The 19,507-nt window shown below is 50.0% G+C and overlaps 1 protein-coding gene across 1 annotated transcript in view; it reads left to right on the top strand.

Annotated features, from left to right (window-relative positions):
* Positions 1–19,507, top strand: part of Mroh7 (maestro heat like repeat family member 7) — a 45,298-nt gene extending 25,791 nt beyond the window's left edge. Inside the window, exons 14-22 of the mRNA XM_041653025.1 lie at positions 4,606–4,743; positions 6,490–6,604; positions 9,465–9,605; positions 10,233–10,412; positions 10,780–10,935; positions 11,739–11,861; positions 15,891–15,993; positions 18,677–18,739; positions 19,257–19,507. Coding sequence (XP_041508959.1) covers positions 4,606–4,743; positions 6,490–6,604; positions 9,465–9,605; positions 10,233–10,412; positions 10,780–10,935; positions 11,739–11,861; positions 15,891–15,993; positions 18,677–18,739; positions 19,257–19,507 — 1,270 coding nt within the window. The remainder of the gene's footprint in view (positions 1–4,605; positions 4,744–6,489; positions 6,605–9,464; positions 9,606–10,232; positions 10,413–10,779; positions 10,936–11,738; positions 11,862–15,890; positions 15,994–18,676; positions 18,740–19,256) is intronic.

Raw genomic sequence — 19,507 nt, forward strand, 5'->3', positions numbered from 1 at the left:
ACTGATCAGAGCTGTGGGATGCAGACAAAGGGGCTCAGAACCAGCTGTGGAACGGGGTGTGAGTCCAGTAACATCGCATCTCTAGTGTCTGGAGAGGCAGCTCGGTGGATAGGGAATGCTTGATCAGCGTCAACCGAGCCCAAGGTTTGATCCTTAGAACCAAATAAACAGGTACCAGAAGTGGAGCATACATTTGCTTTTAGAAATAGGACCTCACGTAGTCCAGGCTGGCCCAGCGCTTGTTATGTAGACTGAGGATGATCTTGAACTTCTGACCCTCCTGTCCCCATCTCCCTAGTCACTGGGATTGTAGGCATGCTCCACCCTGACCAGTTTATCTGGTTCTATGGATCAAACCTTGGGCTCCGTTGACGCTGATCAAGCATTCCCTATCCACCGAGCTGCCTCTCCAGACACTAGAGATGCGATGTTACTGGACTCACACCCCGTTCCACAGCTGGTTCTGAGCCCCTTTGTCTGCATCCCACAGCTCTGGTCAGTGCATGGTGACGTGACAGGATGAGTGGTCCGGGGATCTTCACCCGCTGCCATCCCCAGCGGACTTGCTTGTATTAGATGTGTATCACAGACCCACCAATGTTCCTATTGATTGGAACATAATCTATGTACACGGCGGGGGAGGGGGAGGAAACAGGGCATTAAAATCAATTCTCTTTTTCCTCTTTGTACCCCAGATGCCTTCCCAGAAGAGAAGCAAGTTTTTTCCTTCATGCCCTTTCAGGGGTAGTTAGTTTAGATGAGCACATGGGTTTATATTTATTTTTACAGGTGCTAGCCTGTGACACAGGCACACATTTGCTCTTGGGTATCTAGTCTTGAAGACCTTCATGCATACAGCTGCCTCATTATTTTTGACAGCGGGGCATCCTTATGTACAGAAGTTCAGTCCCGTAATGGGCAGCCCTGCAGCCCTCCTCCTGATTCGGGCACTTCTCTACCCTTTGCAATGGCAGAGACACTGCTGTGAGCTGGCTTGCATGGAGACACGCATGTAATTGTATGTGTAGGATGGACTCCTGAAGGGAGGGTGGGGCACCGATGGACTTATGCATGGGGATACTGAAATGGCATAGGAATGCATGATGGAGAAAGTTAATGATCATTGAGGGATGAACATTGAAATGAAGGGCCAGTGAGATAGGTCAGCAGATAAAGGTACTTGCTGTCAAGCCTGAGTTTCATCTTCATGACCCACAAGACGGAGGAGAGAATCGATTCTCTAACCTCTGAAGGCACACACACATACACACAGAGATTAGCTAAAATGTAGCAATTCCTCCACTGCCCCATCTGCCAGGGTGCACAGAGGAAACTGTCACGAGTGGTCGTGGTCTATGCCAGTGCCTACATCCCCACATCTATTCTAGGCTAATGTATTGCAGAACATTTTAATCTTTGCAAATCTGAGCTGCAAAAAAAAATGGATTTCTTTCTTTCTTATTCTTTTCTTTAGATAAGGTCCTTAAAAGGAATCATGATTCTCCTGCCTCATATCCTGAGTGCTGGGAGGGCAGGATTCTGCCACCACACCCGGTGTGTGTGTGTGCGCACGCGCGTGTGTGCGCATGTGCTGGGGGTTTCGTTTTCATGTCTCTCATTTGAATGAAGCTGAGATTTAAATGGCATTTGTATTCCCATTTATGTGAGCAAGTTGCCCTTGCCCTTCGTCCATCCACATATGGCTATTGGGGATTTTTCTTAGCAATTTTTAAAACTATTTTATTTCCATTTTTCCCTATTAATGTAGGAGAACCCATTTTACGAAGGGAATTAACTGTCATTTATATCATATTTGGCTACTTAACCTGTGTTTATTTTACGTCTTTTGTCATTCAGAAAGTTAACTGTTTCCATGGCGTGCTGGTCCATTCCCCTTCTCATCCTTGTGCGTTCACTTACAGAAGCATATTCAGGAGGGCAAAGGACAAGCCCCGTGTGGCTGGAGGCCTTTGATACAGAGCTGTCCATCATGTTTGCTCTGGTTTTCTCCCGTTTGTTTGTTTGTTTTGATAGTTAACCTTTTGGCCGCCCACCCCCATGAGATGAATGCCTGATTTCTGCCTAATGGTTGTGTGAACTGATAGCCTCACCCGCCGCTAGAGAGACACCCACCGTCCATGTGCCCTCTTGCATCTCTTCCTGTGCTTTCTGGGGCTGTTAGGTTCCTGGGCAACAGCAGGAGATGAAGGGGTGGTGCAGCCACAGTAGGAGGAACACAGATGGAGGCTTCCCTGTCTGGAAGTGATGAAGGGAACAGCCTCCACAAGAGGAGGATTCAACTCCGCTAAGACCACAGGACCACTAGAAGGAAGCCAGAGTACCCACCCTACCCATAGCCACAGTAACAGCACACCTACCCACAGCCATGGACAGCTCATCTTATCCATATCCCCACTAGCGGGAGCACAGCCCTGCCAACACCTTAAATTTGGGTTCCAGCCTCTAGAGCCAGTAGTCCTTTCTGCTGCTTTACGGTTACCTGTGGCAGCTAGCCGTGGCAGCCACGCTGTTGTGTGACTCCTTGGTGCTCCAGACTCAGTGACAGATGAAAAAGTCACCCTACAGAAGTAGTCACATCTCTTATATGGCGAGGGGCATAGGCTATGAATGTGACAGCTCTATTGGTACCAGGTGACATGCCTCATGTGAGTTTGAAGGGAAAGAGGGACTCCTGGATTCAAGCACACGGACATAGGCATGACCGGAGGGTTTTGGCAGCCCTGGGCGTTTTAGTTGTTCCGTGTGGTGCCGTGGCTGTTCAGTCACCATTCAGGGACTGGGGAGGCAGAGGCAGGTGAATCTCTGTGAGTTCGAGGCCAGCCTGGTCTACAAGTGCTAGTTCCAGGACAGATAGGACTGTTGCACAGGGAAACCCTGTCTCGAAAAACCAAAAAAAAAAAAAAATCATTTTACAATCAGTTTCTTGACTGGCCACTGTTTGTCTCCAAAAACAGAAAAAGAAAAAAGAAAAAAGAAAAGTAGCTTTGGTGCTTGCTTGGATTGCTAGCATCAGCCGCTGCTGCTGCTACTAACCACATTCTCAACATTTTAGCTAAAGTGACATTTAAATCGACCTTAACACTTTTCTGGGGTCTAATTTTAGTCACAGTGACATCTTTGAGGTCCTTTAGAAGGGACAGGTCTTTTTTCTCTGAGGTTAGAGGCTCTCCGGCAGGACGGGGTGGATCTAAGCAGCATTTGGGCCCAGTGAGTATAAGGTCCACCTGCCTGACCTGGAGCTGACCCAGAGAACCTGAGTCAAATGAAAGACAGCAGTTGAAACGTTGCAAGAGATAGTACCAATGTAAGAACTGCACTAGTGATCTGGAGCACACTCACTTCCATCCACTACACCTGGGAGGAACATGAAAACACATTCCAAGAACAATTCGTGTTTTGAAGAAACTGAGGTCATTAGACTTTTGTTTTCTCACAAGTCCTCAGAGTTCTCCTCACTCGACTTCATCTTGGACTGTGCTCCCCACAATGGTGGTTCCCCTAAGACTGTAGGAGAGCCCATGTAAGTACCATGATGCTGAAAGAACCCCGGAGTGGGGAGACTCTCACTCAAGTCTTGGGATAACACGACCCCCCAGGAACTCACGAGAGACCGTCCTTGCTGCAATCACACGAGGTTTATTGACATGACAGGAACCAGTGCACTGGGGAGGAAACTCATTTCCCTTGCAGGGGTGGAGAGTTGGACCCCGAGTAGCTGGGAGAAGGGATATTTAAGGGAAGAAACCACAAGCCGGTAATCTAAAGGGGGTAGGGAGGGCATCATTGGAAAATTCCGAAAATACCAGTGATAATCACAAGGGGGTACCTCCCTGTTTCTCAAGATTATTCTCAAAATTATAATCTAAATTTATGGTCAGCTAGTTCCTGGAACAGAGTCACTGAACTAGCTAACCTAGACTTTTGGTTCTTCTCTCCCTGCTAAATTGTTTTGGCTCTACTCTTTCTGCTAGAGGGGTCTGAATTTATCCGGGTCTTTCAATGCTCACACATGCCACCAGCTCTTGAGGCCTTTCTCAGAATGTATCCCATCAGTATATGGCTGTAACTTAACTTTCGTAACGAGACAATAGGCTGGGCTAGACATCCAGTTGGTTAAAAGGTGGCAGTGGCCTCCAGGATCCCTGAGCTCACTTAGACCTCCTGAGTTCTGCTCAGTTTCCTGGGTGTGACAACTCCCCAGGACCTTCCTGAAGGGTCCTGAGGCCCAAAGGGACTTGGGCACTGGCAGAAGACTGAGTGTCCAGGAGAGCAGGCTGCCAAGACATTCATGGCTTAATGGAGAGTATAGAGGAGAACAGGCAAGACACAGGAAAGGAAGTTTAGGCAGCCGGCTCCTCCAGGAAGCAAGGCCCCGGAGAAAGGGTGGGTGAAGTGGGTGTCTGCTATCTCTTAGGTTCTGAAAGTAAAGGATGTGTTACTTATAAAGAGCCACCGTCTGTGGATCCAGTGCACCCTGCTAACTGTGTGGTAGAGACGGTGCTGGGGGTGGAGAGGAGCCTTGGCAAGAGGGGCCAAGTAGAAGGCACACAGTGCACAGGAGACTTTACCCCCTTGTCTCGGCAGCTGGATGGTGAAGGTGGTGAAAACCCTGCTTCTGAAAATGGGCTGTTCATATGAGTCTACGTTTCTGGAGGAGCAGGGTGGCTGGGAGCTCATGGGCCAGGAAGAGAATCACTACCGGGGAGTGTCCTTGTTGGCAAGGTGAGGTGCGAACCTCAGTGGGGTAGGTGGGATAGGGTGGGCCCTCGGATCTTCAGACAGACCCAAGCTGGCATCTCTGAGCAACAGCTTTTGTCCCCCCCCCCCCCAATCTCTTCTCTACAGCTTGGGGAATACTGTCCTAGCAGTGGGTCAACACCAGTGTGAAAGATGATGCCCATTCTTGGGAGGCAAACTTGGTCCCTGAAATGATATAGTTAGCTCTTTTTTTTTTTTTTTTTTTTTTTTTTTTTTTTTTTTTTTTTTTTTGGCTTGGTGAGATGGCTCAATGGGTAAAGGTGTTTGCTGCCAAGGCTGTCGATCTGAGTTCAATTCCCTGGACCCACACGATGGAAGGCAAACTCACTAATTGTCCTCTGACCTCCACATGAGCACCGTGGCATGCACACCACTCCCATATACATGCACGTAAAATAAATAAACACCAGTTTACTTACAAGTTCCCTTCTTCAGCCAGCCATGCTAGCACCTGCCTTTAATCCCAGCACTCCTGAGACAGAGCAGATGATCTCTGTGAGTTCGTGGCCAGCTTGGTCTACAAAGTGAGGTCCAGGACAGCCAGAGCTGTTACACAGAGAGAAACACAGGCTACCATTATGGAGGCTGGTGGCAAGCCAGGGTTTACACGTACACATCTTGCACAGGAACACAGCTGGGTCATCTATCCAAGGCCACACAACTGAGGAGTGGTAAAGTTATTGTCGTGTGTCCTTCACCAAGGCTCCTTCCCACCCTGGCCCAGATGAGTGCTCCCTCTCCAAACACACACCCCTCCCTGGCTACAGAGGGGCATCTTGACTTCTGTGCTGGTGCCATGACTCCCGCCACAAGAGCCTCTCCCTGGGCTGAGCACACAGTCACCTGATGGAGCACTAACTGTTCTCCAAGCACCACGCAAAAAGGGGCTACATGGACGATGACTCCGTGGTTCTTACCAGCACCAAAGAAACAGTGCTGTGACGAGCCTAGGGTTAAACATGAGGAAACTGAGGCCCAGAGATTAAGTGCCTGCCCCAAATCACACAGCACATACTGGAGTCAGGATTTGAACCCAGACTCCCTCCCTTCAATTCTTCAATAAGTTATTCTCTTAGATTCAGTGACCCACAGTCACCTTGGCTGGCAGCACTCTGCCCTGAGTTCTCAGTGGGTGTGGGCTAGGGTCCTGAGAGTGTGTCTTCAGGCAGTTTCCATGCGGTGCTGATGCTGGCTGTGTGGGTAGGGGAACTTTGATCACCTGCTGGCTTGGTGGGATGCGTGAAGCAGTTGGAGCAGGAACTTGTGGTCGGGACCACAACTCTGCCATACTCCAGCTCTGAGAGCTGAGCCAGCCCCATTCAGAGCCTCGGTTCCCTCTGTGACTGGGGATATTCAAGGCCACCTGTCTGGAAGGGTGGTGTGGAGACCCCATGGAATGACAAAGTGGGAGGCTGGCTGCTGCTGGCCTCAGTGAGTGAAATCTCACATCTCCTTCCTTCTGCCCTGGCCTCCTGCACAGTCGTGGGAGGGCTTCGGCTTGCCCAGCTCACTGATTTGCCCTGTGCCCTCTGCCAAATCGCCTTCCCACCCTGTGCTTCATTTCCCCAGCTGTGTAAAAAAGCAGATAGGTACCACTGACTCCGAGATGTCACCCAGGTGACACTGACTGGCCAGGGTTGGTAGCGTCCCTGTTAGACCTCCGTCAGCGGGCCTTGTGTGACTGGGAGCCTGAGGGTCTGCCCTCCCTAGGGCCATGGTGCATTACTCCTGCCAGGAATTGTGTCGCATCCTCTACCTGCTCATCCCGCTCTTGGAAAGAGGTGACGAGAAGCACAAGGTCACGGCCACCGCCTTCTTTGTGGAGGTACCTCCCTGGGGCCCTGGGAACCTGGGGACAGTCATTCGGGGCCTTCTGGGGAACGACACTTTCCAGTTTCCAAAGCCTTCCCAGATCCTCGTGTCTCTTCAATAGGAAGGCCCCACAGGTCTCTCTCTTGTGTCTCCCCCTCTGCACCCCTATACCCCACTCTTCCAGACTTTCCAAAAACCTCAGGCACCTGTTAATCTTTGCTTGGCACCACGGTGTATCAGGAACCAGAGACACAAATGTGACCTTGACGCCACCCTGGCCTTGAGGAGTTCTCAGTGTGGCAGGGAAGACAGAGAACATCCCGGTTATAGTGTGGGGTGCCGTACTGGGCGGTCATGAGAGAGCTGGAGATTGGAGAGAGGGCCTCAGGGAGAGCTTCCTGAAGGAGGTGACATAATTAGAGCGAGCGTGGCAGGAAGTGCCAGGCAGGACCAGGAGGCAAGTCAGGAGTTGGGAAGGCCAGCCGCAGAAGGGCGATGCATTCGGAGCTGACTGACGTTTACTGGGCGCTTACTGTCCTCCCAGCCTGCTCTCAATTTATGCTAATTGGCTCATTTCATTTTCCCTCAAATTCCATAACTTAGATACTAGTTTATGGCCACCTCAGAGAAGGCAGTTGAGGTCCAGTCTCTTTCCCAAGGCCCAAATGGCAGCTAGACCCAGGATTCAAATCTTCACCTTTGGCTCTAACTCCTCCATGCCTCTCTCTTCCTTAGTTTACTGTAAAACCTCCACACCACTCAAGGCACAAGGTCATTTGAAGCGCTCAATGGTGCCAGTTCCTTCCTACGGCTGTGTGATTGTAACTATGTAACTCCAGGACCTTTCCACCTGCCCCATCAGATGCACACGCCCCACCCCTGTTACACACAAGCCCTCTGGTCCTCCCAACACACGGACCTCCTGTCTTCTAACTGCAAACGGACCTGTTTGCAGCATCTCCTCTAAGCCAGGGAGCTTTTGTGCTCAGCGATTTTATGGCATCTTCAAGCTTATCCAGGCTGTAATCATCGGGTGTCCCCCAAAGAGGCTGAGAACACCCCATTTTGTTCAACTTCTGTCTGTGAGTGACATTAGAGGACCTGCTTTGGTCCCTGCTCCCTCGTCTGACAGTTATCATTCAGAGGACTCCAGGGTTTCACCAGAGTCTGTAGGGTGGGGCTGGCTTACCGCCTGCCTAGCTAGTGGGAAGGACAGAAAGGCTTCCTGGAGGAGGTGACATTTAAGCTCGACCTCAACGGGTGAGTACGGTTTGCAAAAAGGGCATTCTTCTTGACACATTTCTTAAAACATTTCTGCCTCTCGAGACTGTGAGATCAGAGCAGGGGCCATGTTTATACGGCAGCACTAGTGTTCCAAATCTGTAGCCAATATCAAGATCAGAAATGATGATTTATAAAAGTGAATGGTTCAAGTGTCCACATTAATTATTTTCGGTAGACATTTATACCACATCTACTCTTATAGTTATTTATTTATGTGTGTGTATCTATATATATGAACACATGCATGTCTTGGCAGGTGGAGGTTAGAAGACAGCTTGTGGTAGTCAGTTCCGCTGTCCTTTCACCGTGTGGGAATTGAACTCAGGTCATCAGAGTTGGCAGCAAGCACTTCTACCTGCTGAGCTATCTCGCTGGCCCTCTGATCTATAAATGAAGAATCTTTATCTTTTTTTAAAAAAAATATTTATTTATTATGTATACAATATTCTGTATGTGTGTATGCCCGCACACCAGAAGAGGGCACCAGATCTCATTATAGGTGGTTGTGAGCCACCATGTGGTTGCCGGGAATTAAACTCAGGACCTTTGGAAGAGCAGGCAATGCTCTTAACCACTGAGCCATCTCTCCAGCCCCGAATCTTTATCTTTTGCAAAGGGAGTTTGCAAGTAAAAGAGACAGGAGCCGTTATCCTCTGTGTCTCAGGCTCTGCCCACAGCCTGGTACACATCCGGCCTGAGTAGCTTGCATGGACAGGCAGAAGGCAGCAGTGGTGTGGTCCTTCCTCCCTTCCATCTCCTCTGGTTAACTGGTGATCCTCCCGCTGCACCAGCTCCTCCTCCCAGTTCTCCCCATCTTGTAGACATGGCTCTCCACGGTGGCAGCCAGGATGATAGAGTGTTGTTTGTGAGGATGGGCTGGTAAGACCCAGTGCCTGTTGGCCGCCGAAGGGAGGGAGGGTGTGAAACCGGACAGGGAGAAGAGGATGGGTTTCACTGATGGTGCTAACCCTGCAATGGCAGAGGAGCTGTCCTCAGAAGGGGAGGACTTGATCCCTGGAGTAAACACACATTCTACCCCAATTCTTAGATGGAGTGATGCCCCCAAAAGAGTTGGCTGAGTTTTTGTCCAATAGGAAGGTCACAGAGGTCCAGGGGGACAGACGGGCGGATGGAGCGCTGAGGTTCCTAGTTGCTGCCTCAGGAGGATGCCCAGAGTTCCTGGGACTCGGGGAAATGTGTTCAACCTGGGGCTGAGTTTTGGAAGGAGCTATGCCAGGTGTGAGTGTGAGCATGCAAATAGCTATCGTAGTGGCAGGGCATCCTGCCAGCCCAGAGGGGACAAACGGGCCTGGTCATTTGAGGAATGGTGAAACATGTCTGGCTATGTAGGAGTGTGGGCTGCAGGGTGAATACAGAGCGAAGGAGGCGAGCAGGAGGCAGGCGATGCGGAGGCACAAGGAGAGACAGCTTCAGCATTCCCACCAGTTTCTGGTGAACGATAGGTGAAAAGCACCGGCTACTATCAGTTTTCCAAGCCCGCAGCTCCAGGAGGCAGATCCTGGGAGTCCCAGGGAGACCGTGGGCCATGTACCCCTGGGCTCAGGAGTCAGTGCTGTTTGCTCTCTCAGCTGTTCCGCATGGAGCAGGTGCGTCGCATCCCCGAGGAGTACTCCCTGGGGCGGATGGTGGAAGGCCTGAGCCACCGCAACCCCATCATGAAGGTGCTGTCCATCCGGGGCCTGGTCATCCTGGCCCGTAGGTCTGAGAAGGTGAGTAGAAGGTTGAGAGAAGCCCAGCCCTACCAGGCCTTGGGCTGGAGGGAGGGCTCAGCTGTCATAGTCTGGAATTAGAGCTTATGTTTGCCTGCCCTCGGTGGTCCCATCTGTAAAATGGACCTGCCAACACAATCTCTATGTATTATATTCTTTTTCAACATATCCTGATCCAGATTTCGTACAGGCAGTGTGTGGACAGAAAGGGATGGCACTAATTATCCCTATGTTGTGGATCAAGAAACGGAAGTCTGGAAGGGTGATATAAGCTTAGCATTGTAAAAAGTGCCCGTTTTCTCTCCTAGGGACTGCCTGACACAGCTTGGTAGAAGGGGCAGGGCACAGACTCAAAAAGCTAACTTGTGACGTAGGGTATCCTATGTGACCTGGGGCATCCTATGTGACCTGGGGCCAGAGGAGGGAAAAAGCCAGACGGATTCAGTCACCCAGCAGGGGGGTGGGAATTAAGGAGACCAAAGAAGCCTTTAGAGAACAGCCAGGGAGGGAGCTCAGAATAGGTGACAAGGTCCAGGCTGGGCTGCCCAGGTCTTCTGTGAGTGGGAGGCTGGATCTCCTTCCTGCTGGCCCAGGCAGTACCCCTTCCTCCATGCTTCTGTCCCCCAGACGGCCAAGGTCCAGACCCTGCTGCCCACCATGGTTAAATGCCTGAAGAACATGGATGGGGTGCTGGTGGTGGAGGCCGTCTGTGACCTCAAGAGCATCTTCAAGGGGAAGGGCAAGAAGCTAATGGACAGCTCAGTCTATGTGGAGATGCTGCAGCTCTTGCTGCCTCACTTCACTGATGTAAGGCCTCAGGAGTGGGGAGGGGAGGAGCGTGGGGAGGGGAGGGGCATGGGAAGAGGAGGGTCAGTCACTTCCTGGGGTTGCAGAATCTCCCCTCTACCCCACCACACTGGGGTCTGGGCAGAGCTGCCCCAGGTTAGAGGAAGGGGCACCTCGACCCAGCGGCTTTTCCAAAAGGGAGTTCTTTTGTGATCAGTTTTCCCAGAGAAGGTGGACTTACTGCCACTGGTTGGTCTATGTTGGCCCCACCACGTGGCCTGGGCTCTTCTCTGCCTCTGTGCCAAGAAGGTCCTTCAAACGAGGGACAGGAAGGCTGGGGAGCCTCCTCCTGGGAGAGAGGTCCTTCTGAGCCTCCGGTTTGTCCCAGGCAAGAGAAGAGGTGCAGGTCTCCTGCATCAGCGTGTATGGAAAAGTGGTTCAGAAGCTCCGGATACCCCGCACCCAAGCCTTGGAGGAGCAGCTGACCAGCACGCTGCTGCCCTTGCTCCTCATCATGCAGGAAGGCAATGCCAAAGTGGTCCAGGTGAGAGCAGGCACAGGTGTCCGGTCCTGAAGGGGCACCTGCTTTACAGAGCCAAGCCAGGACTGGGGCCAGTCCATGGAAAGCAGTCAATTATGTCCAGCCAGGTGTGATTTCTAGAGGCATCTTGGACAGAATTCCTCCTCAAATAGCTAGCTTCACTTGTACCCTTCTTTTCTTCCTCTAAGTTTTATTTATTTATTTGCAATACTGAGGGTTAAGCCTTACTTAGGCTTCTCACACGCCAGGCCGGCTCTCTACCACTGAGCTATAGTCTCGATGCCTCCATTTGCACCTTTCAAACAGGACTTGGTTTTCCAAAATCCAACTATAAAAAATTGTGTGTGGGGCTGGAGAGATGGCTCAGAGGTTAAGAGCACTGCCTGCTCTTCCAAAGGTCCTGAGTTCAATTCCCAGCAACCACATGGTGGCTCACAACCATCTGTAATGAGGTCTGGTGCCCTCCTCTGGCCTGCAGGCATACACACAGACAGAACATTGTATATCTAATAAATAAATAAATATTAAAAAATAAATTCCTTTAAAAATTTGTGCGTGTAATGTCTGAGCATGGGCACACATGCCACAGTGTGCACACGGAGGTCAAAGAACAACTTTGTGGAGTTGGTTCTCTCCTTCTACCTTTCTGGGGATTGAACTCAGACTGCCGGGCTTGAGTGGTGAGCCCTTCTATCCATTGAGCTGTCTCAGAAGTCCCCAGGCCAGTTTCTACATGCCTTTCCCCCCTGGAGGTCTGCTGTCCTGGAATTCCACACTGCTGGTATTTTCTTCCTATTGGTCTGCAGAAATGTGTGAAGACCCTGTTCCGCTGTTCTTGCTTCATGAAGTGGGAGTTGCCAAAAAGGGCTTACAGCCAGAAGCCCTGGGAAAACCATCTACAGACGGTAGCAAAAATTTGCAAGTATCTTGTGAGTGCTTCCTGTAAGCTACTGACTCTTTACAAGGGTATTGGAGGCCAGGAGTCATCCCTTCCCCCTTCCTGTTTCATGTTCTGACTTGTGGTTCACATCACTGCCTCCAGGCTATTGGTGCTTGAGCATCCATATCTGTCTCTGACTTCTCCCCGTCTAGAGTCCCCCTCCTCTGGATCACTGGATACCTCCAGTGGATAGTTATCTATCTATCTATCTATCTATCTATCTATCTATCTATCTATCTTCCTTCCTGCACTCTCTCTGTACACTCCCCACTGTGTGTGTGTGTGTGTGTGTGTGTGTGTGTGTGTGTGTGTAGGGACCGAGCCTGTGATCTCATGCATGCTAGGCAAGTGATCTACCACTGAGTTACAGCCCCAACCTATCTATATTGTGTCTATATTGTACCTTCTGCCTAGATGGTCTGCCTTTTCTTTTCCTTTTTTAAACTTTTTGAGACATGGTCTTACTATGCACCTCAACCTGGTCTGGAACTCACTATGTAGCCCAGGCTGGCCTTGAATTCACAGTGACTCTCTGTCTCACCCTCCTGAGTGATGAGGTTAAAGGTGTGTGCCACCGTGCCTGGATTTTAGGCTCCCTTTTCTGCAATAGAATTTCCCAGGCAGTGTTTCTAGTGATGGTCCACAGGGTGGGGATGCTGGGGGCAGGTGTTCTGGAGTGTTGCAAATGCTGAATGCTCACCACAACCCTGCAGATTGACAGTGGCTTCAGAGGACTTGGAGGTGCTCTGTGCAGAGGAATAACAGTTTTGGTCACTGACTCATGCTTTCTTGACCTTTCTCAGCGATCTCTGTGAATAGCTAAGTAAGCCACAGACATGCTGTGAAGGTGTCACTGTGGGTCATGGAACCTCTGGGGACATCTAGTCCCACTCTCCCTTCCCTGTTGTCATGGGCAGGAGTCCATGTAAAAAAACAACAAACACAGAAAGTATCTGGGTATGGTGGTGCGTGTTGTGCTCTCAGCACTGGGGAGGCAGAGGCAGGAGGATCCCTGGGACTCATTGGAAAAGCAGCCTAGCTTACTTGGTAAGCTCCAGGCCGATGAGAAACTTTGTCTCCACAAAAACAAAACAAACAAACAAAAAAAAAACTCTAAATGGACAGCACCCATACAACAGCAGCAGCAGAGGTTGTCCTTGGGTCTCCTCGTCCATGGACCATCATGCCTGGCCTTTTGGCTCCCTTTCCTGCAACAGATTTTCCCAGGCAGTATTTCCAGTGACAGGAGTATCCCCGTGCATGCCTGTACACACACACACCACATACATTTACCTTCACAAACAACCTCACACACACACACACACACACACACACACACACACACACTAAAGCATTGTATTAAGCTAGGTATAACCTTAGTACTTGAGAGGCTGAGACAGGAGGACTGCTATGAGTTTGAGCCCATCTTGTGCTATAGAGTGAGACTCTGTCTAACAACAACAACAACTCCCAAAAGACCTACATACATTATGCTCAGCACCGTTCTGTAGACCTTTGGGGGTTGTGTCTGTCAGTTTGTACCTCTATGGTCGATCCCTCTACTTTGCTTTTCTGCCCATTAACAACTTTGCTTACAAGAAAGTTAAATTCTTAAGCTAATGGGGCTGGAGAGACGACTCAGAGGTTAAGAGCACTACCTGCTCTTCCAGAGGTTCTTCCTGAGTTCAATTCCCAGCAACCACATGGTGGCTCACAACCATCTGTAATGAGATCTTGTAGCACAATTAATAAAAACCCAGAGACAGAAATTGGGGTTCAACCTGAAGGTCAGAAAAGCAAAACAGCCAGCCACAGACTCTTATCTTTACCTCGGTCTGAAATGGCAATCCTGCCTCCAGGAATCCTCAGAATGAGACACTGTATGAAACCTGTCTCCTCCTGTTTTATAGTCTTCTCTAGTGCTGGGATTAAAGGCGTGCACCACCACTGCCCGGTTTCTGTGGCAAGCTAGTGTGTCTACTGGGATTAAAGGTGTGTGTTACCACTGCCTGGTCTGTAAGGTTGACCAGGACGACTATTTTATTCCCTGATCTTCAAGCAAGCTTTATTTATTAAAATACAAATGAAATATCACTATAAGATGTGGTGTCCCCTTCTGGCCTGCAGGCGTACATGCAGGCAGAACACTATACATACTAAGTAAATACATCTTCTTAAAAAAAGTTCTTAAAAAAAAAGAAGAGCCGGGCGGTGGTGGCGCACGCCTTTAATCCCAGCACTCAGGAGGCAGAGGCAGGCGGATCTCTGTGAGTTCGAGACCAGCCTGGTCTACAAGAGCTAGTTCCAGGACAGGCTCCAAAACCACAGAGAAAAACCACAAAAAAAAAAAAGTTCTTGGGCTGAGTACTGCGGCTCAGTAGAGTACCTGCCAAGCATGCCTGAGACCCTAGGCTAGAGCTTTAGCACACCCCATAACCCCAGCTTGGTGGTGTGTGTGTGGTGGTGCATGCAGGAAGCCAGGGCAGGCTACATGAAACCCTGTCTCAAAAAATGAGTACAAGAAGCTAAAGCTACGCTGTAGTAGCTTGACGAAGAAACCAGTGACTTACTGCTGATCAATGACCGAATCAACTGTAGCTCATTCATTTTCTCATCTAGCACAGTGCTTCTCAACCTCCCTAAGGCTGTGACGCTTTAATACGGTTCCTCATGGGGTGGCGACCCCCACAACTATAAAGTTATTTTTGTTGCTACTTCATAATTGTAATTTTGCTACTGTTATGAATCATAATGTAAATATCTGTGTTTTCCAATGGCCTTAGGTGAAAGGGGTTGGGACCCATAGGTTGGGAACTGCTCTTTTAGTTGTTTCTGGTCACCAGCTCTAATACAAGTCCTGTCTAGGGTTCTGAGGACTCTGAACGGAGTGATAAGTTCCCTCATCTTGGAAGAGTTCCGTATGCAATGGGGGAAAGGGTGTACAACTAAAAGCTACCGTTCTGGGTACCATGACCGAGGATGTGTGGGATGCTGCAGAAGCATTAAGAATGGTGGACAGCCAGGTGGTGGTGGCTCATGCCTTTAATCCCAGCACCTGGGAAGCAGAGGCAGTTGGATCTCTATGAGCTTGGGGCCAGCCTGGTCTACAGAGAGAGTTCCAAGACAGCCAAGGCTATACACACAGAGAAATCCTGTCTTGAAAGACAAACCAAGCCAAACAAAAATGATAGATGAGCATCCCCTGGGGTCATGAAAGATTTCAGTGGGAGGTAGCATCTGAATTGAGGCTTGAAGGATGCAAAGCAATTCATCAGGTAGAAGGGAGGATACCGTAATTAGGGGCAATCCCCATACAGGGCACAGAGGTGGCTCTGGCTGGTCCATGTCCTTGCTGCATAGCCCTGCAAGTATAGCAGTGGAGGCAGCGACGGGAAGCTGTCAAACTCAGTAAGATTGTGGAGGCTTTGCCTGCCAGACCTGGGAGTTCAGACCTTGGCCTCAGCCTGAGGAAGTTGTTATCAGACATGAGTCTTCTCTCTCAGTAGCCTCTTACCTGAACAACCGCTCCCAGGTCTCTGCACCTGAGCCATGCTGATGGCCTCTTGCACAGAGCATGGCTTTGTCACTACCAGTCGTGAGTGAAGGCTTGCACTTCCCAGCACAGGAGGATGCCTTGTTTGTGCCTGGCTTTGAGGACTGCTCAGTCCTCTAGCTAATTCCCCGTTGCTCTGTAGCCCCAGTCTTTCATCCTGGCCAGCCCAGTTTCCCTTTGCATGCCATGCCCCATGTCATCTCCCGTGGGATCTGCAGTGTGGAACCTTTCCTCCATTACACCCGGGAGATGGACTGATAGGAGACCTGGGCTGGCACGCCATTAGAAGTGGTGATTTCAGTCAGATAAAAGAAGACAAAGTCTGGCCCCTGGGGGCCTCTCGGCAAAGAGCTGGGCAGTAGGGATGTTTGGGAGCCGGGGTCAGGGAAGTGCTGATGGGGAGAATAGCTGCCCCTAGATATGAGGTAGTGGACCCAGCACTTGAGGGGTTTCTCTTCATTCCAGGTGAACTCTCACCGAGACAGTGTCTTCACCTTCCTCAGCCAGAGCCTGGAGTTTGCCAAGAATTCACGGGCCTCCCTCCGGAAGTCCTCTGTCATCTTCATAGGTAACCTTTTCTGGGATAATAAGTCCCCCGCCAAACCTCTGCCTGAGTTCCAGTCTGAATTTCCCAGAATCCCAATCTCTGGGGGAAAGATTGATTACAGAGTCTCTTTGCTCAGGATTCTTCATAAAACCCTTCTAACGTTGGCTGCCTCTCCCACCACATCACACTACACTTACTGTATTAGATTCCTATTCTCCTCTGCCCAGATAATCATAGTCCCTACACCAGGGTCAGGAGACCTTACTGCAGAGAGGCCTGGAGGTGATGACCTCTATAAAATGACATTTATTTTAGTGTATGTTTTAAATTCATTTGCTCTTTCTCATACCCCATCCACCCATATACCTACCATCCATCCATCCATCCATCCATCCATCCATCTATCCATCCATCCATCCATCCATCCCTACATCTATCCATCCATCCGTACATCCATTCATTCATCCCTACATCCATCCATCCATCCCTACATCCGTCCATCCATCCCTACATCCATCCATCCCTACATCCATCCATCCATCCCTACATCCATCCATCCATCCCTACATCCATCCATCCATCCCTACATCCGTCCATCCATCCCTACATCCATCCATCCATCCATCCATCCCTACATCCGTCCATCCATCCCTACATCCATCCATCCATCCCTACATCCATCCATCCATCCCTACATCCATCCATCCCTACATCCATCCATCCATCCATCCCTACATCCATCCATCCCTACATCCATCCATCCATCCATCCCTACATCCATCATCCATCCCTACATCCATCCCTACATCCATTCACGAATCCATCCACTTATCCACCATTCATCCATTCATCCTCCAATCCATCTACCTATCTACCCACCCACCATATATGTAATATATTCCATTTTCTTATCCTTTTATCGACCCATGCACACTCATCTGTCCATCATCTACCCATCCATCTTTCTAGCTATTCACTCACCAATCCACCCACCTACCCATCCATCTACTCACCTGCCCATCCATCCACTAACCAATCCATCTACCCACTCGTGCATCCCCTCATCCATCCATGCGCCTCCCGTCCTGTCAGTGGTTTATTTAGAGAATGACTCCCTGTTCTTTGTCAGGCGTGATGATGAGGTTAGAGAAACTGAGCTGCTGGGGTGGGTGGGAGTGAGATGGGGGCTGGGGTAAGACACGGGGGTGGGATGAGGGGACTGCCAACATAACCAATGCTGGGGCACAGGAGCAAGGCCTAGGACATTTGGCACACATCTGAACTAAGGGGCTACACAGAGGCAGCTCCTCACATGCTGATTTCTTTCAATCTTGCTCCAACTTACCCTACCACTCCACCCCCCAAATGGATATCAGATTAAGAAATTTATAGTCTGGTGGGAGATAAAGATTCATACATATATCAGGGCCTGGAGATGTAGCTTAGTGGTAGAACACATGCTTGGCATGTATAAGACCCCGAGTTCACACAAACACATAAATATACGATTTGTAAATCACAAGTAAAGTAAAACCATTGTATACAAACCTAGTGTATACAGACCCAATGTATATGGGCTCAGTGTATACAGGCCCATGGTATATATACCCAGTATATACAGACCCGGTGTATACAGGCCCAGGGTATACAGACCCAGTGTATACAGAGGTGTATACAGGCCCAGGGTATATAGACCTGGTGTATACAGAGGTGTATACAAGCCCGGGGTATATAGACCCAGTGTATACAGACCCAGGGTATACAGGCCCAGGGTATACAGACCCAGTATCTACAGACCTGGTGTATACAGGTCCAGAGTATACAGACCCGGTATATACAGGCCCGGTGTATACAGGCCCGGTGTATACAGGCCCAGTGTCTACAGATCCAGTGTATATATATAGACAGGAAGCTCACTGAGACTCTGAGACTCTAGGTAGGCACCAGGCTCTGAAGGGTGTGGTCGACCGGTAGTCAGAATTAACCAGACCAGCTCAAAAACAAGGAATATAATTTTAATAATTGAGAGAATGAGAAACTCACACAATCAGGATTCAGTGAGAGTCATGCGCAGCCGAATGAATACAAAACAAGGGGTGGGCACCTGGATGCCCAGGTCCTTCTTCTGTCGCCCTAAGTGGCCACGCCCTAGCCAAATGTGATTGGCTGAGCCTCCCCATCAAGGCTCAGCCTGGGTCAGGGTCAGGGTCAGGAAGGACTTCATAGAGAGTCACTTTCTGAAGTTAACATACAGGACAATCAGGAACTTCCCAGGAAAACACATAAATGTGGGAAGGGTGGGTTATAACCAGGACCAGGCATCATGGGAGCCAGGTATGTGGCACAAGGACACCTCAGAGGTCCCTTGCAGCGGTGGCTGACAGGTGTATGAGGCTACGGGCTCAGATTCCCTGGGGAATCCGGGAAATTTTTCATGTCACAGACAAGGAAGCTAAGGCCCAGCCTAGGATAGCACTGTCAATTGGCCACATCCCGGATCCTGTGCCATCCTGGTTCAATCCTGCCCACGGGACCAACACTTCCCTGGGACTCTTGTTGGGAATCTGCCCTCACGTCATAACGAAGCTCTCCTTTAATGCCCTCTAAGGGGCTGGAAGAGGGCAGACAGATTCTGAGATCATCTGATCCAGGAAAAGGAGGAGCAGGTATCAAGCTAGACGCCTTCACCTTTTGGATTATCCAGGGTCCCTGGTCCCCTGCATGAAGAACATTATGACTGAACAGTGGCTGAATGAAGTGAAAGCCAGTAAGTCACACCCGGAGTTGGTGAGATTGCTGAGGGAATGGGGACATGAGCAGAACCACAATGTATAACAGGGAAAGAGAATGGCGTGGGTCAGGGCAAGAGTCTTCAGTTCATTCTGCTGTGCTAAAGCATTATCTGTAGTGAGTGCCATGTTAGTAACTACTGTGGGGTTACCCAGAGGCAGAACGCACAGCATCCTGGGGAGCTTGTGACTTCATTAGGCAAACAAGGCTCAGAAGCAAGACCCAAAACCATTTAGTGCAGGGTGGATAGTTTAAATGCTTAAGGAGGCCCAGCTTGCACCTGAGAGCACTGATAAGGAGCCTGGAAGTAGGATGGAGAACTCTTGGGAGGGTTCCTAAGGGAGGCAGACTTCTCATACAAGCTTTGAAAGATTGCAACAATCTGGATGACTGGAAAGATGCTTCCTTGAGGGGTGTCTAAGCCAAGGCTAGGAGGTAGGAAGGAGGGGTGAACCTTATCTAAACAAGTGGCTTTTCTCGTCCTCCAAACCCAGCTCTGGAGCTCTTGAGACATGACCCAGAAGCGTCAGTATGCATCTATGCAGCCCAGGCCCAGGACCACATCATGGCTAGCTGCTGGCGAAATTCTTGGCCACTGCCACATGGAGATTCATGGGTGTGTGACCCATCCAGTTCGCACCGCTGGAACTCCAGCTGTGAGAACCTACCCACGTCCCACCAGCGGCGCTCCTGGATCATGCAGGCACTGGCCTCCTGGAAGATGTCGATGTCTTTGAAGCAGTGA

This window comes from Microtus oregoni, unplaced genomic scaffold (genome assembly GCF_018167655.1).
Source record: "Microtus oregoni isolate MIOR12 unplaced genomic scaffold, Mior012 000005F_ref0000423, whole genome shotgun sequence".
Taxonomy (NCBI): Eukaryota; Metazoa; Chordata; class Mammalia; order Rodentia; family Cricetidae; genus Microtus; species Microtus oregoni.